The sequence below is a fragment of the Monopterus albus genome, unplaced genomic scaffold (assembly GCF_001952655.1).
Source record: "Monopterus albus unplaced genomic scaffold, M_albus_1.0 scaffold71.1, whole genome shotgun sequence".
NCBI lineage: Eukaryota > Metazoa > Chordata > Actinopteri > Synbranchiformes > Synbranchidae > Monopterus > Monopterus albus.
Window position 1 is genome coordinate 452,458 of NW_018127951.1, and position 15,003 is coordinate 467,460.

A 15,003-nucleotide genomic window follows, 5' to 3' on the forward strand; every position below is an offset into this window, starting at 1 on the left:
GTCACTGCCTACGGCAACTCCCCCCCCCCAAAACATGAAGCTCGGCTGCAGGAAAGGTTCACGAGCTTAAGAGCGCATCAGTTTCTCTATCTGTTGGTTGCAGGTTGCATCTCTGTGCTCATTAGTGAGGCTTAAGCAAATTCCTGTTGGTCCCTTCCAGACCACACTGACAGGAGTCAGACTTTTTCCTGAGAAACCTTCGGGTGGAGCTTGAGATTTGATACAAATTTAAAGAAGCTCTCCACAAAGAGTAATTGGATCTTGATAGCACAACTCTGGAATGATTGATTGTTTTTCAGAGGAACCCTAAAGGGTCTTTGTGCTGCTTATTAGACCCCTTTGATTCTCACAAGAACCCACTGTGCTTTCAGAGTGCAAGCAGGCAGAAAATGTCAACAATACACTCAGCACTAAATGTTAATGAGTGGTCTGTTTGTGCATTCCCTCTCCCAGGAAACCTGTTGACTAGAACTGCAACCACATGGGCTTTACAGCTTTTTGCCCTGTCCAGCTGCCAATTACCCAGCATTCCCCACAATAATTACCGGCTCTGAATGTGGATCAATCTTGTCTTCTCATTGGCCACAACCAGGCCATGCTTCGTCTTACTGGCAGGCCACACATACACAAACACAAACCCACACATTTGAAAAGACAAACAGGCCTTTATGTTTGTTTTTTTTTCCAAGAGCTGACGCCCTGCCTGGTCCTCTCCAGCGGCCCAGAGACACAACAGACACCAGTCAGGTCCTCAGATCAGTCACCTGGTTTCTTTGCAGTCTGTTTTAATCTTCCTTTAGCGTTTCATGTCATGCTGAAACACACACCTGCTCTGGTCTCATTTTTGATTGATTATTATTCTCTTTTTATTTTACCCTCTCCTTTATTTGAACACTAAAACACACAGTGGCAAAGCAGCTTCACATGAAAAACAAAAAACGTGATCTGACCTGACTGGCTCAGGGAGGCTCTAACACTTCTCAGTGAGGCTTTTTCCTGTTAACTCCCTGGTAAACAATTGTCAGGAGAAGTTGTTGTTATATATTGTTATGCTCATGTGTACTTGCAGCAGTCTTCTTCTTCCCCCTGATTATTTTTTTTTCATGATGCCACCATTGCTAGCTGTGGATCAGTAAAATAGCACGAACCTGGTGACAAAAATGTGAATTCTACACACAAGTGTTCGTGGGTATGCACAATACACACAAAACAGGGGAGACAAACTACTAAGAGTGTGCTGTCGCTCTAGTAGTGTTTAAAACTCCCCCAGATTTTACAGTTTACTACCTGAAGTTTCCTTCCTTCCTTCCTACATGGTGCATATGGTTTTTGTTGCTTGAATGGAAGATTTTCTTATACTATAGGTTGTTTGTAATGTCTGTATGACTGTTTCTTCACCTTTTTAGGGTTAGTTGATTGTACAATGACAGCTGGGAACCCATCATGGTTCCCTAACAGTAGCATTTTTCTTGAGTTATGCAATGACAGCTGGGAACCCATCACGGTTCCCTAACAGTAGCATTTTTCTTGATAGACCATTTTGACGTCCTGTGGATTTCTTCCTTTTTGTCAGTGTATGAGGGTTTGTTAGCTTTTTGTTTGTTTCATGTTTTTGTACCCACAGCAGTTTTTCTCAGAGCACAGAACAGCTGTGTGTTGCTCCGTCTTATGTTTCTGAAAACATTTCCATGCAGGGGAAGCGTGTGTAGCCTGCTGTTGCTGTGTTGTCAGGAAAGGCAAACACATCCTTCCACTCTCCTGTTTCTCAGCTTGAAGAGACGGGACCTCAAAGTCCCTTTGTCTTATCAGGCCCTACTTTTACTGCCGTTGCTATGGTGATATCCACCTGTCAGCTGAGGCAGCGCTTCATCATCCTGACAATCTGATTGGTTGACAGCATCCTGACAGGTTTGGCTAAGTGGTCAATGTGCACTGAAAAGCTCAGCAGGCAGCTCTGGTTGGGTGACGAGCAGCTGATTCAGGAACTGCTGTGACTGATGAAGCAGCTACAGGTTTCCAGTGACAGCTGCAATTATGCATTTTGGCAAAGTGGCTGACTCACTGGTCGTCCTTTTACATTTAAAGTCTGCCTTTTCATATAAATACATTTTGCCATTCTGTGATTCTCTTCTGTCATCTTCACTCTGATCCTCCTCTGTCACATTGTTTGGCTGAGCACCACATTCACTATGTGTTTAGCTGGTAGTCACCACCCATGTTTAGTTTACTTTGTCCACTGACGGTATAAAAGACACTCATTATCAACCTGTTTACACTTCCACATTAAAGTTCTTTATTCATGAACGAGAAACCAGATCAGGTCTTTAGTTTTGTGTCTTGCCCAATAACAAAGATGTTGTGCCCAAGGCTGCATTAAACTCCTGTTAGCCTGGGGCAGGAATGACTTTTGTAATTTGTTGCATAGAGGAGGAGGGAATATATTTAAGAATGTTCATGTTATTTGACACAGGAAAAGTCCTTTAAGAACCTGTGGCACATCTTTCATATTCCTATAGCAAAACAAAATGACCACACAGACCTTTAGAAAAACTGAAATACTGTACATGAAAGTGGTTGTCTAGTATTTTATGTGGGAAAAAATTTCCATAGCATTTTATAGATATGAAAATATTCTGATTGAAACGATGTTACTGTTCAGTATTCAAGTCTGGAGAACATTCCAGTTAATATGTTACGTGTATAGTTCCACAGGTCTGGTGAACATTCCAGTTAATATGTTACGTGTACAGACAAACACGTCAGATCACCAGAGGTCCTAATCCTGTCTCTAGCGCACATCATCTCAAACACACATTGCAGGAGGATAAGAGCTGTCTAGTATGCCGCAGATAAATCTTCACAGGGCGTATATGATAAATTTTTCTTTTTTCCTCTTTCAGCAAATCCAAAGAATTCTCCTTCAATGCAGGTGAGAATCCACTGATGCTTTGTATTTGTGTGTGTGTGTGTGTGTGTGTGTGTGTGTGTGTGTGTAAGTCTGTGTCTAGTTTAACACTGCATTAATTATATGGCTCACCCTCCAATTACTGCCACACTTGAGTTTGCTGTAAAGAGGATGTGCAGGTTCTGATGTATAAAACTCAATTAGCCTTGAGGAGTCCTTGAAATACTCAAGGATTTTATTGCAATAATTTTGAACCATTAAAAAGTTCTCATTAGAAACACTGAAAGCCTGTTGGAGTTACACATGGCTGTAAATACAAAATATCTCTCTTTAATAGAAGCACTGACTTCAGAAGCTGAACATGCAGTAAAGAATGATCTGTTGGACTGGCTTCAGAAGGAGGAACTAAAGAACCTGTGGCTGTGTTTATATATTCTAAAGGATCCACAGTGATTTTTTTGTTTATCCATTGTCTGATCATTACAACTAAAGTCTTCTTCCTTTCTGCTTGTAGAGTAACATCAGAAAAAAAACAACTTTTTACTTTAGAACTGTGCAGGATTAGATAAAAGATGATGGAAGTCAGGTCTCTGCATGTGTGTCTGTGCTTAAATGAAGAATAATGAATTTCCACAACCTTCAGTTTAAGCAGGTGTAAATGTAAATGTGTACTCGTCCCTGAGGCTTGACCTTTGTGTCTTTGTACCTTTCTTTCCATTTAACCTTCCATCTCTTTTTATTTCATCTTTCTTTCCTTCCAGAGGACGGTTACGTGAGGATGTTCCTCCGAGGTCGCCCTGTCGCCATGCATGTGCCCGACCAGCAGAGGGAGACGTACAGCATCGACCGCAGGGTGGAGCTGCCTGAGCGCAAGCTCAAACTGCAGTGGGTGTATCCTTCAAACTGGGAGAGGGAAGTAGATGGACAAACTGTTTCTCTGATGGATCAAGACTGAGCAGACAAATGCACAGTTGCCAAACTTCACTGATTAAAATAGTTTATGGCAGTAAATTTTACGAGTCATACAAGCTTTAATTTTTGTATTTTTCCATCATGTACATATACGATCTCCTGAATTATTTTATAACCTTTATATTCTGAGAGATGCAGCTTGATTTTTAATTTGTTGATAATTTAGTAGTTGACGAAAGCAGAATAAGCTTCAGTCCTGTTGAATCACTTTGGTTAAAGAGCATTAAATATTAATGAGAAAATAAAATCTCTCTGGTCCACCTTCATGCATCTGCTTCCCTAACTTAAGCGTGAACTAGATATGGCTATCGTGGCCGTGACTGTCGCTCCAACCTCTACCTGCTGCCCACAGGGGAGATCGTCTACTTTGTTGCCTCTGTGGTGGTGCTGTACAACACTGAGGAGCAGCAGCAGAGACACTATCTGGGCCACAATGACGATGTCAAATGGTGAGCAAATAGCAGGCTGACACAAGCTGATCCAGGGTTAGAGGTTAGGGGGTAGGGGTTATCTCAGACCTTTAACTCTCAGGTATTGTGTGTGCTGTACACATGTAAAGTAATACTGTTTAGTCACAGTGACACTTGATCTCTTGTGATAGCGCTTTTCTGTGTGTGCTGTACACATGTAAAATAATACATACTGTGGGATGTGGAAGCATCTGTTTAGTCACACACTTGATCTCTTGTGATAGCGCTTTTCAACAAGACACTGATTCTGTAAATCATTTTATGATTTCACACTCAACACTTCTATTATTCAGACTTGAAGCTCAGATATTTCACAGCTGGCTGCTTCATTAGCTCCAAAGACAAAAGAAAAGTTTCAAACTGCTCAGACTCTCTTTCATGTTTTCATGTGACATGTCACTGACCGTTTCGTTCATGTGATTTTGGTTTACTTAATGAGTGCTAGCGGGCATCCAGAATGAGCTCTGTGGCTGGATGTCAACTCTGGGATGTAAACAAATTGAAATCCCCCAGGGCATGCTGGGAAAGCTACTTATCTCTACAGCAAAACAACTGTGGTCTCTTCTCCCACGCTGTCATATTGAGTCCTCATCTTCTTGCTCGTCATGCTTCCTTGTTTATGGAAGTTACAGGGCAATGAAACGGCAGCAAATGATATCAAATCCTGAAAATGTCTCTGTCTTGTGCTGACATTTAGGGTTTCCATTATAAAACATGATGTGTTTACTTTCATTGCATTAGAATCTGAATTTGCTGTTTGTCTACCTTTTTTTTTTTCTTAAAGGCAAAAGCAGATCAAAAAAGAAAATGAAGCAATAATTTATCTTTTTTCCTTTCAGCCTGAGTGTTCATCCAGATATGGTTACTATAGCAACGGGGCAAGTGGCTGGAAACGCTAAAGATGGAAAGGTGCAGTGAAAACCACACTTACTGAGTTTTTACTCGAAGCTAATTATTGCCATTTTACCTTAAATGATTTGGAAATATATTTAAATCCTTATGGATATAACTACTAAGAAAAATACTGATAGCAAATGTTTTTTGCAGCGTTTTATATGATGTAATTTCCTATTTAAAGTACTTTGGCATGAATTGTGATCATGCAAAAGAAAAACATTTGAGTTTTTCTGTTATCTATTCACATTTTCTACATTTTATGAAATGATTTTGTGTAACATTGTTTCCTTGTCTGATTTCATCTGCGTAACATTTCTGTGCAGATGCTGCATCCTCATGTTCGTGTCTGGGACTCTGTGAGCCTCAACACGCTCCACGTGCTCGGTATGGGAGTGTTCGACAAGGCGGTCACCTGTGTGGCTTTCTCCAAGTCGGTAAGCTTCATATCCTTTTCACTGTGCAAAGTTCAGTCAGGTGCTGATGTACAAAAGAATGCAAAACACATGTTAACTGTCTTTTTGCTTTATCAAGATGTAACTCCTTATTTTTCTCCCAGAATGGCGGTGCCTTCCTCTGCGCTGTGGATGATGCCACTGATCATATCCTGTCGGTCTGGAACTGGCAGAAGGAGAAACAGCTGGCTAATGTCAAGGTGTCCTGACCCTTGAACTTTGCTCACATGACCCTGACCCCATTTATACTTCTGAATTGTTACTGATACTGTCGCCTGTCTATACAGTGCTCCAATGACTCCGTATTGACTGCCATCTTTCATCCCATGGATGCCAACTTGATTGTCACCTGTGGAAAATCTCACATCAACTTCTGGACCATTGAGGGAAACACTCTCACCAAGAAGCAGGGCGTGTTTGAGGTAGGCCTGGATAGCAGCTGCTCTGTGCTCCAAAAGTATAATGTCCTACCCCTCCAACTCAGGTTAAGCCACACTGTGGTGGAAAATACACTTAGCTGCTATTTAATTAGGCATAGTGAGCTAAAATGGCTCATAGTAAATCCTAGTTTCTATTTCTCTTTGCCTCTCTAGAAACACGAGAAACCAAAGTATGTGCTGTGTGTGGCGTTTGCTGAGAATGGAGACGCCATCACAGGAGACTCCAGTGGTAACATCTACGTCTGGGCCAAAGGTAAACGAATCACACAGATCCCAACCTGTTGTTCAGCTTATTTAGAGATGAAATCTCCTAACACTAAAAACCAGGCTGTTGACTGAAGTATCATGGGAAATGTTAACACAAAAGGACATGATTAAAGTTCAGAAAAGCAACCTGTAAAGATACAAGACCAGTAAAGAGAAGTTTTGTTTCATTTCAGCATAACTTTAACACTTGATTGGAAATATGTTCGCTGGCTTCATCATCAAGTGATGCTAATGTATGTTTTTCATTAGTTTTACCTGCCCATGGAAAACCCTGAAAATAAAATGAATCCATCCAAGTTTGTTCTGATCACCTATGCACTCTGATTGACAGGTGGTAATCGCATCAGTCAGGTGGTGTCAGGGGCCCATGAGGGTGGGATTTTCTCTGTGTGTGTCCTGAAGGACGGCACCATGGTGTCTGGAGGAGGGAAGGACCGCAAGGTGGTGCTGTGGGACCATGACTACAGAAAGAAGGCAGAGATGGTGGTGAGAATGCTGAACTATGCTGTGTACATAAGACACAATGACAAAGGTGTTTTTCTTTGACATTTTCAAGTCAAAGTGCCACACATGCTCAAATTAGAGTTCAAGTCAGACCCACCTTCTCTCTGATGTAGGTTAAATTATTACTTGGAATTATGCCATGGATCCCTGGAGGGTCCCTTAGAGATCTAAATAAGCATAAAAAAGCTGAAGGTTGGTGCTGTAGTGCAAGTGAATAGTTCCTGATGTGATTGTCAGTAACAGATTTACAGTTGCACTAGTGAAGTGTATACTGTTGTACTTGAACTCATATATATAAGGCATGCAGTACAGTAAACACCATTCACTTTATTTGACCTTAAATGAAATGTTGCTTTATGCCGGGTAGGACAGCATCATTGCACAGCAACAATACAGTTTCAGTTATTATGAGTGAAGACACAGTATGTTTATTTCTGACGCACACAGTACTTAAATCTATTCTAATCTGTATTTATAGCTACAGCTGAGATGGTAAGACAACACACTGGACCTTTAAAGCACTGCACTGTAACACACAATGCCAACTTCTTTCCTCATTATAATTATGTTTTGTGAGTATAAATGATTTTGCAGTCCTGCCCTACTTTCTTCATTTATAAAGTGTGTAAAACATGTGAACTTTCCTTGATCCTGTGCTGTTTGTGTAGGTGGATGAGTCATTTGGTCCTGTTCGGGCTCTGGCTGAAGGAAAAGCAGGAGAGCTCTTTGTTGGAACCACCAAGAACTCCGTCATCCGAGCTGCCTTCCCCGATACGTTGACTCCTATTGTACAGGTGCACACTCGCACTTACACACTCAAGATTGTGTGCTCTTCTTGAGAATTTGTCAGTCATGCGTTTTCATGGATAATTTTGTTTATGGTGGAAGGTGCTGACAGACATTTTAAGGTAGTCTCGGGTATACTGACAAAGACGTGTGGTGTGTTGCAGGGTCACACAGATGAGCTGTGGGGTCTAGACGTTCATCCCTCCATGGAGCAGTTTGTCACCTGCTCCCAGGACAAACAGGTTCATCTCTGGGACACAAACTCCCATCAGCCCCTGTGGACCAAGACCATCGAGGTGACTGGTTGTACATTTTTGTGAAGAAATAGACAGCAGTGGAATTTAACAATACAGAGAAGTCACACTAATCATCAAGCAACATATAGCGGCTTTTACATATGATTCATAAACTTAATAAACTAACTATTCTCCCTCCTCTTTTGCTCCAGGATCCAGGGAGGTCTGCAGGTTTCCATCCCAGTGGGACTGTTGTGGCTGTGGGGACCATGACTGGAAGGTCAGCCTCTCATCTGTCTGAAACATGTTCTCCCTGCAGCTACAGTTCAGATACTAAAGTCAAATACAGCATTGACAACTAATTACATTACGTTACACTAGACAAAACCAGCTACTTAGAGACATCCTCTTCTGTGAACTTGTGATGAGCATTTTCCCTCAGTTTCTGTTGCGTGTGTGTTTCAGGTGGCTAGTGCTGGACACTGACACTCGGGATCTTGTTTCTATGCACACAGATGGCAATGAGATCATTTCCAATGTCAGGTACTCTCCAGGTAAAACATCACCTGTTCACATCACTGACCCAGATGCATAAAATTAAAACACTCAACACGCTGACACATGCTTCAGTACTGTATCATCTCTGCCAGTGGCACTGTTAACTCTGGGCTCCTTGTGCTTTCAGACGGTAACTTCCTGGCTGTGGCTTCCCATGACAACTTTGTTTACATTTATGCCGTGACGGAGAACGGCCGAAAGTACAGTCGTGTGGGAAAATGCACTGTAAGTATATGTGTTTAAAATAACCACCTTTCTCACAACTCATATTCCAGTTGTCTGAATACTTTAAAAAAAAAAAGAACATTTAAAGATCTTATCTACAACTCCATAACTAAAATGGAATGAATAGCTTTATTGTTACTGTTTGTTTATTGTTAAAATTAATTGGCATTTTCACTTGAAGTGTGAAATACAAGTTTCCTCCAAAGTTAGATGAAGAAAACCTGACCTCTCTTCCAACATTCACAGTTACAACAAAACCACATCAACTGAGAAATTTTAGTCACATTGTTTTAGTGTTTCGAGTGAAACGCTCGTGCTCTGTGTGGTCTCCTCCTTCCCCAGGGCCACTCCAGCTTCGTCACCCACCTGGACTGGTCAACAGACAGCCAGTACCTCATCACCAACTCAGGAGACTATGAGATCCTATTCTGTAGGTCCTCTTGTCTCTGTTCACATATACCTGTAGCTTACCTTTCATTTTGTTGACTTGTTGCACATTGAAAGAGTTTTTATTTGCTTTTTTTTTTTAGGGGAGGCACCCAGTGGTAAACATGTGACCAACATGGAAACAGTGCGCAACCTGGAGTGGGCCACCTCCACCTGTACTCTGGGGTTCAACACCTTTGGTAGGTCGATAAAACTTAGCATTTTTAAGACATTTATGCTTTGATCGTCTACAGCCTGTGAGCACAGCTAAGATTAACGACCTGACTTCTTCCAATTTGTCAAGGAGCAAATGATCACACTTGTATAGTTTTATTAACTGTGCATTAGGGTTAATTGGCTCATGCTCCGAGCTGGTAGAGGTGAGAGCAGAAGGCTAAAAAAAAAAAGCATAAAGCTGTGCAAGCAGATGTGCACATTGACAGTTCCGTATTGCAACATGAACTCTTAATCCAGATATATCTCTGTATGGAGCCTCCACTCACAGCTGTTTGCCTTGTCAGTCCCGCCGGTGGACAAGTGTCCAGACTGACATTTGATCAAACCACTGCACAGCATTTTTCCTGCAGCCTGACAGAACACGAAGTGAATCTTCATGTCATATTTGTCTTTCTCACTCTTTGAATGACTCTGAATCTGTTACTCTCAGGGATTTGGCCAGACGGAGCAGATGGCACGGACATCAATGCTGTGTGCAGGTCACATGACGGATCCCTGCTGGCCTCTGCTGATGACTTTGGCAAAGTGCACTTGTACTCCTTCCCCTGCTCTCAACCAAGGGTCAGTATGTTCACTCAGTTACACACTGTTAGCACATTAGCATCTGTGTCTGTACATTTCTGTGCCAAGCATTTTTGTATTGACGTGTTTATAAAGTGAAACTATCTGACAGTTCATCTCTCAGCTGTTATTATAATTCTCTTTTCTACACCAATGTCGACCTTTTACATATCCAGAGCAGCCATGTTCTGCATCTCTGCCCACATTGTGATTAAATGCTAATCAACACTAAAACACATTGAAAGCTCAGCAGAAATAACAAAACACTCAGCCAAAAGGCTAGAAGATCACCACAAGTCCTACAGTGCACATAGTTTCTACTAGGTGTTTATTGTGTGCTCTCAAACACATTTAGGCTGTTCGAGTTTTCAGCCAAAGCCGTTTAAACTAGAGTTGTAAACCTAATTGACTGTTCAGACAAGCTACGGCCATTAACCCAGAAACTGCACATATTGTAGTTGCTGTACATGCTCACATTCTTTTAAACTCACACACATACAACAGTTTTTCTGTAAAAGCTGGTACTGATGCAAAAATTGACATTTGAAATTCTGTCACTGATATAGAGAGATGTTACTCTTTGGCTAAACTGTTCAGAGGTCCCCAGTGTACAGGATGCAGTCTGTGACAGCTGAACCTCTTGTTAATTTCACCATGAGCTTCTTTACTGTAATATACCCTGCTCACATTTACAGGCTCCAAGCCACGAATATGGTGGCCACAGCAGTCATGTGACCAGTGTTGCCTTCCTACATGACGACAGTCACCTGATCTCCGCTGGGGGGAAAGATACCAGCATCCTGCAATGGGTGCTTGCCTAGGCAACGCTATCCATCCGCATCTCTAATCCCTACAGACAGGGACCAGCATCCTCTCTAACCTGTCACCTCTTCACAGTTTTATTCCCCTGCCACCAGGGGGCAGCACCTCCTCTGTGCCTAATGGAAAACACACACAACCTGACCAACTCAAAGATGTCACATCAGCTGAGATGAGTATCATTGTAATAAATGAAATGCATATTTAATGTCCTGCTTTTTGTAATAGAGTGTAGAGAAAATTACATCAATAGCATGAAGGGATCCTAACTGCTCCCAAAAAGTCAACTTCTGCAACACCAGCCTAGCTGGATGCCACTGGTGGTGACACAGCCAGTCGGTGATGTTGGCATTAGTACTGTGACTGAACTGTATTTATCTTAACCCCCATTAAAGGAAATCCCACCTACAAATCATATATTCTTTACAGTTTTGTTGGCCATTTTGACTGCATGCTAAACAGTTAGGTGTTAGGTTTAGGTTATATGTTCATTCATATGTTGGGGTTTATTATTAAGATATGTTTCCAACTATAACAAACAGCTTTTGGCTTCAATTCCACAAAGTGCAATATGCAGCACAGACTTTTCAAATCAGTCTGCACTAGAACAGCATCACCTCCCAGTGATAATGTAAGACTGAGAGAAAAGAATGCAGAATTAATTGTTTATGGAATTGTCCGGATTATACCAAATGCATGAAAGCCAGTGGCTTTTGGAAAATGAAGAAAAATCCATCATGATATCTATAAAACAGCAGCTTTGGTTTGCATTGTGTGCTGTGATGTAAAGTGTACATGATTTGAAACAACAATCAAAATGTGAGATCACATGACCCTTTAAGAATTACTTAATTAATAATTATTACTTAAGTAATAATTTCTTATGAACATGCACAGCTTTTTCCTGAAGCAAGAAATTACAGAGACAAAGCTGCACAGGGATGTAGTAAAACGGAATGTAACCTGGTCAGTCAGTGTTCCTGTTCCTTAACTCTTAGCTTTAAGAGAGAGTGATGCATGTTTGGAAGAATTTTCTGACCTTTCCTGGGGAAAAATAAGATTGAATTAATAGTATTCTCTTTAATATCCCTACTGTAACCCCATTGCCTCCTTATCTTCCACATTTCAATCCATCTGCCTGATTTCCAAACTCCTAGGGTGCAGACTGAGAATGACTGCTGCTGGAGATTGTAAACGGTACAATGAGGTTGTTTAGTCCTGAGCCTCTCATTTCACCTCCATCCCCCTCCCAGCTGCTGTGTTTGTGATTGTACTACTACTGTAACTGTGCTGCGATGGCACTAGGTGGCGCTACAGTGCAAGATAATGAGCATGACTGAAGCTGTCCTGTAGAAGCTGCTAATGTTGCAAAGGTCTTTAGAGTAAATATATATTATGCAGTATATCCGAGTGGCTGTGTTATTCTAATACTTAATTGTAACTGATTGATGTTATTTTTCCTGTGGCACTTCTAGTGATTGACAGAAGGGTAATGTAGGCTGCTGTGCTGTAGAAGTGAGCTTGAGCTGTGCTTTGCCTCCTTCTGTCTTGGTAATAAAGTTTTTACTCAAGTACCACTGAGTCAAAGCTCTTTTCTCCCTGTGAATTGGCTAGAAAACCACAAAAGAGGGAACCTGATCTCAGCTGATGCTGGTAAAGTAAAAGTACACACATGGTCTGGCCAAAGTTTATATCCAGGTGATAGAAGGTAATCTGGAGTGAGTCGATAATAAACAAGAATTTTTTCTTATCTCCCTCGACAACATCCTTTCAGGAAGAATGTGTTGCGATATGACGCTTCCGGTTTCCGTAAATAAGCAACCTTACATAGTCAACTGGACTTGTTAATAAGGGTTAAAGCAAAAGATTACATTGTGTTGTTGTCATCAAACCGTTGTGTGATGTCGTCAGGTGATTTCACTCAGGGCCTTTTTCACTGCTGTATTCACGGTGGGCTTTCTGTGTTCATGAGAAACTCCTTTATGCTGGTGCTGGATCATGTGGGCACAAACCATGAGCAACCTTTAAATGCACATGCTGTACTCCTACTCACTAACTGTAGAAGTGGCTGACACATCATATTGCAGCAGCCCATAGACCAGAATGCATTGTAACATGTTGCATTTAGAGTTCAAACATCATCATCCATCCATTCATTATCTATACCACTTGGTCCCAAATGGGGTCACGGAGGGGGCTGGAGCCAATCTCAGCTGACATTGGGCGAGAGGCGGGGTGGAGGAAGCTGGAGCACCTGGAGAGAACCCACACAGGCACAGGGAGAACATGCAGACTCCACACAGAAAAGGTCGTGAACCCAGAACCTTCTCAAAAATAATAATAAAAAAATATTTTAATAATTTAATTTTTATCACTCAGCAGACCTAGGGCTGCTGTCAGGGTATGTGTAACAGGCATTCTGGGAAATGTATGCTGACTCATGGAGTAGATAAGTAAGATTATAGTTATTTGAAACACAAATCGCAGACAGTGAATGGATGATATAGAGATATACAGCTGACATGATGGTACATTGTTTGTGTTTTGTCTTTGAAGTGAGGAGAAGATGAGGGCAAAGCCAAAGAGGAAGACTTCCATGTTTATCCAGTGAACAGCAGGCACAGCAGGGACAGGTCACACTGGTGTTATTGTCACAGTAGCCTGTTGTCTGCCAACACCTTAGGTGCAAATGAGGAGCTGGAGGAGGAGGAGGACGTACCAATGAACTAAAGCAAAAGAATTTCGAGGAAAGTCAGGAGGTTTGTGAAACGACTGATCGGGTTTTTTGTCATGATTTCACGAGTGCGTTTCAAAACAAACCACAGAAAATATGTACAATGTCACAGTCTTTATGTTCATGTCAGCTAATGCAGATCCATTTTCTCCAAGCAAATTTTAGTAAATGCACAAAAAGTCAATAAAAGATGCAAGTACACACAAACAGATAACCAGAATTTCTTCTTGAGGTGAAAGCTTATACATGATTTGAAAATGTTTCATCATGTGCAAAAACTGACAAGTATCACTGGGGAAAAAAGCCAGTATGAAAATAAAAAACACTAATAAAATAAAATCAAGACTATTAAACCTTCAAATAACTATTGCACACTGGCAATTAATTTTACATTTGGTCAAGTTTTTCAGGTATAAACTTTTGTTTCCTTCTGTATTTTGAGCCTTTTATGAGATTTACACAAAAGACACAAATATATCCTATACAGTGCAAAGCAAGACTGCAATACACACCTAAACTTTAAAGCAACAAACACCAATCTTTAGCATTAACACAGAGGACATGGAGCAGGAGGGTCCCTGAGGAGACACTACTCTTTTTCAAAAGAAGGTAACTATTGCTTTTTAATTTGAGAGATGATTATAATTTGTCTTAAATCCGTGCACAGTACAGGGGGTAACATGGAGTTACTGTATAATTCCTTAGCCACTGACTGTTGATCGGTGGACCGCACCCCACTCTCTACTTTCTGCTTCACCTTCAAATGGCTGTGCATGTTGATGTATGATATGCTAACTTAATCTGGCAGAGTTTGCACTGCACCTCATTTTAGATTATTTTCTTGAAGAGGTTCCACACAGAACTTGATGTCTGTAGTCTCTGCACGTTTCTGCTGTTTGCATTTGACACTGTAGTAAAATGATATACTGACCTCATTACCACGTTACTTCCAGGTGCTAGTAAAAGCAAGGGAAAAGAGCGGGTCTTCGTTTTTAAAAACAAAACCACAGTCCCATGAAATATTCCAATTTTTTATTTAATGACCTTGAATATTTGAAAATCATTACCCAGCCCTACTAACAGGTGTTCAGATTGGGATCACCAAGGGTCACCTGTCCTCCCTGGAAAGGAGCTGACATTTACATGTAAGCAGTAGAATTTGGTGGAGTGTCAAAAGTTTATGATGACAGAGGACGGCTGCACTTTACTTGCAAAAAACAGAAAGACAGGTACTGCAAACAACATTTTTCTGCAGGAGCACTCTTAGGGAAATAGGAGAGCTGGTGGGAACAGGCTTTGAGGAGTGAGCATCTCAGCAGTGCTTCTCAACATCTTTTTCTATAAGAGGTCATCCTAATATTTTTAGACCACATCAAATCCAGATGGGTCAGGATTAGAACAGCATGTTAGAGCAGCTGCTTGAGTTACGGCTCAAGGAAATATTTGTCTTTTCACTGCATTTTTTTCTTCTTTAGCTGCCCCTCTCTCTGTTTATATTGAAACTGCAGGCTACT

The 15,003-nt window shown here is 41.3% G+C and overlaps 1 protein-coding gene across 4 annotated transcripts in view; it reads left to right on the top strand.

Annotated features, from left to right (window-relative positions):
* The window catches only part of eml2 (EMAP like 2), a 28,477-nt gene extending 16,151 nt beyond the window's left edge, over positions 1–12,326 (top strand). For all 4 annotated transcript variants that reach the window (XM_020605630.1, XM_020605629.1, XM_020605631.1 and 1 more), the window contains 18 exons: positions 2,901–2,929; positions 3,667–3,796; positions 4,177–4,326; positions 5,187–5,256; positions 5,568–5,678; positions 5,801–5,896; positions 5,984–6,118; positions 6,290–6,389; positions 6,735–6,889; positions 7,576–7,701; positions 7,858–7,989; positions 8,142–8,209; positions 8,395–8,483; positions 8,615–8,712; positions 9,055–9,142; positions 9,243–9,338; positions 9,806–9,936; positions 10,632–12,326. In XM_020605630.1, coding sequence (XP_020461286.1) covers positions 2,901–2,929; positions 3,667–3,796; positions 4,177–4,326; positions 5,187–5,256; positions 5,568–5,678; positions 5,801–5,896; positions 5,984–6,118; positions 6,290–6,389; positions 6,735–6,889; positions 7,576–7,701; positions 7,858–7,989; positions 8,142–8,209; positions 8,395–8,483; positions 8,615–8,712; positions 9,055–9,142; positions 9,243–9,338; positions 9,806–9,936; positions 10,632–10,757 — 1,930 coding nt within the window. In that variant the 3' untranslated portion in view covers positions 10,758–12,326. The remainder of the gene's footprint in view (positions 1–2,900; positions 2,930–3,666; positions 3,797–4,176; positions 4,327–5,186; positions 5,257–5,567; positions 5,679–5,800; positions 5,897–5,983; positions 6,119–6,289; positions 6,390–6,734; positions 6,890–7,575; positions 7,702–7,857; positions 7,990–8,141; positions 8,210–8,394; positions 8,484–8,614; positions 8,713–9,054; positions 9,143–9,242; positions 9,339–9,805; positions 9,937–10,631) is intronic.
* Positions 12,327–15,003: the final 2,677 nt, after the last annotated feature.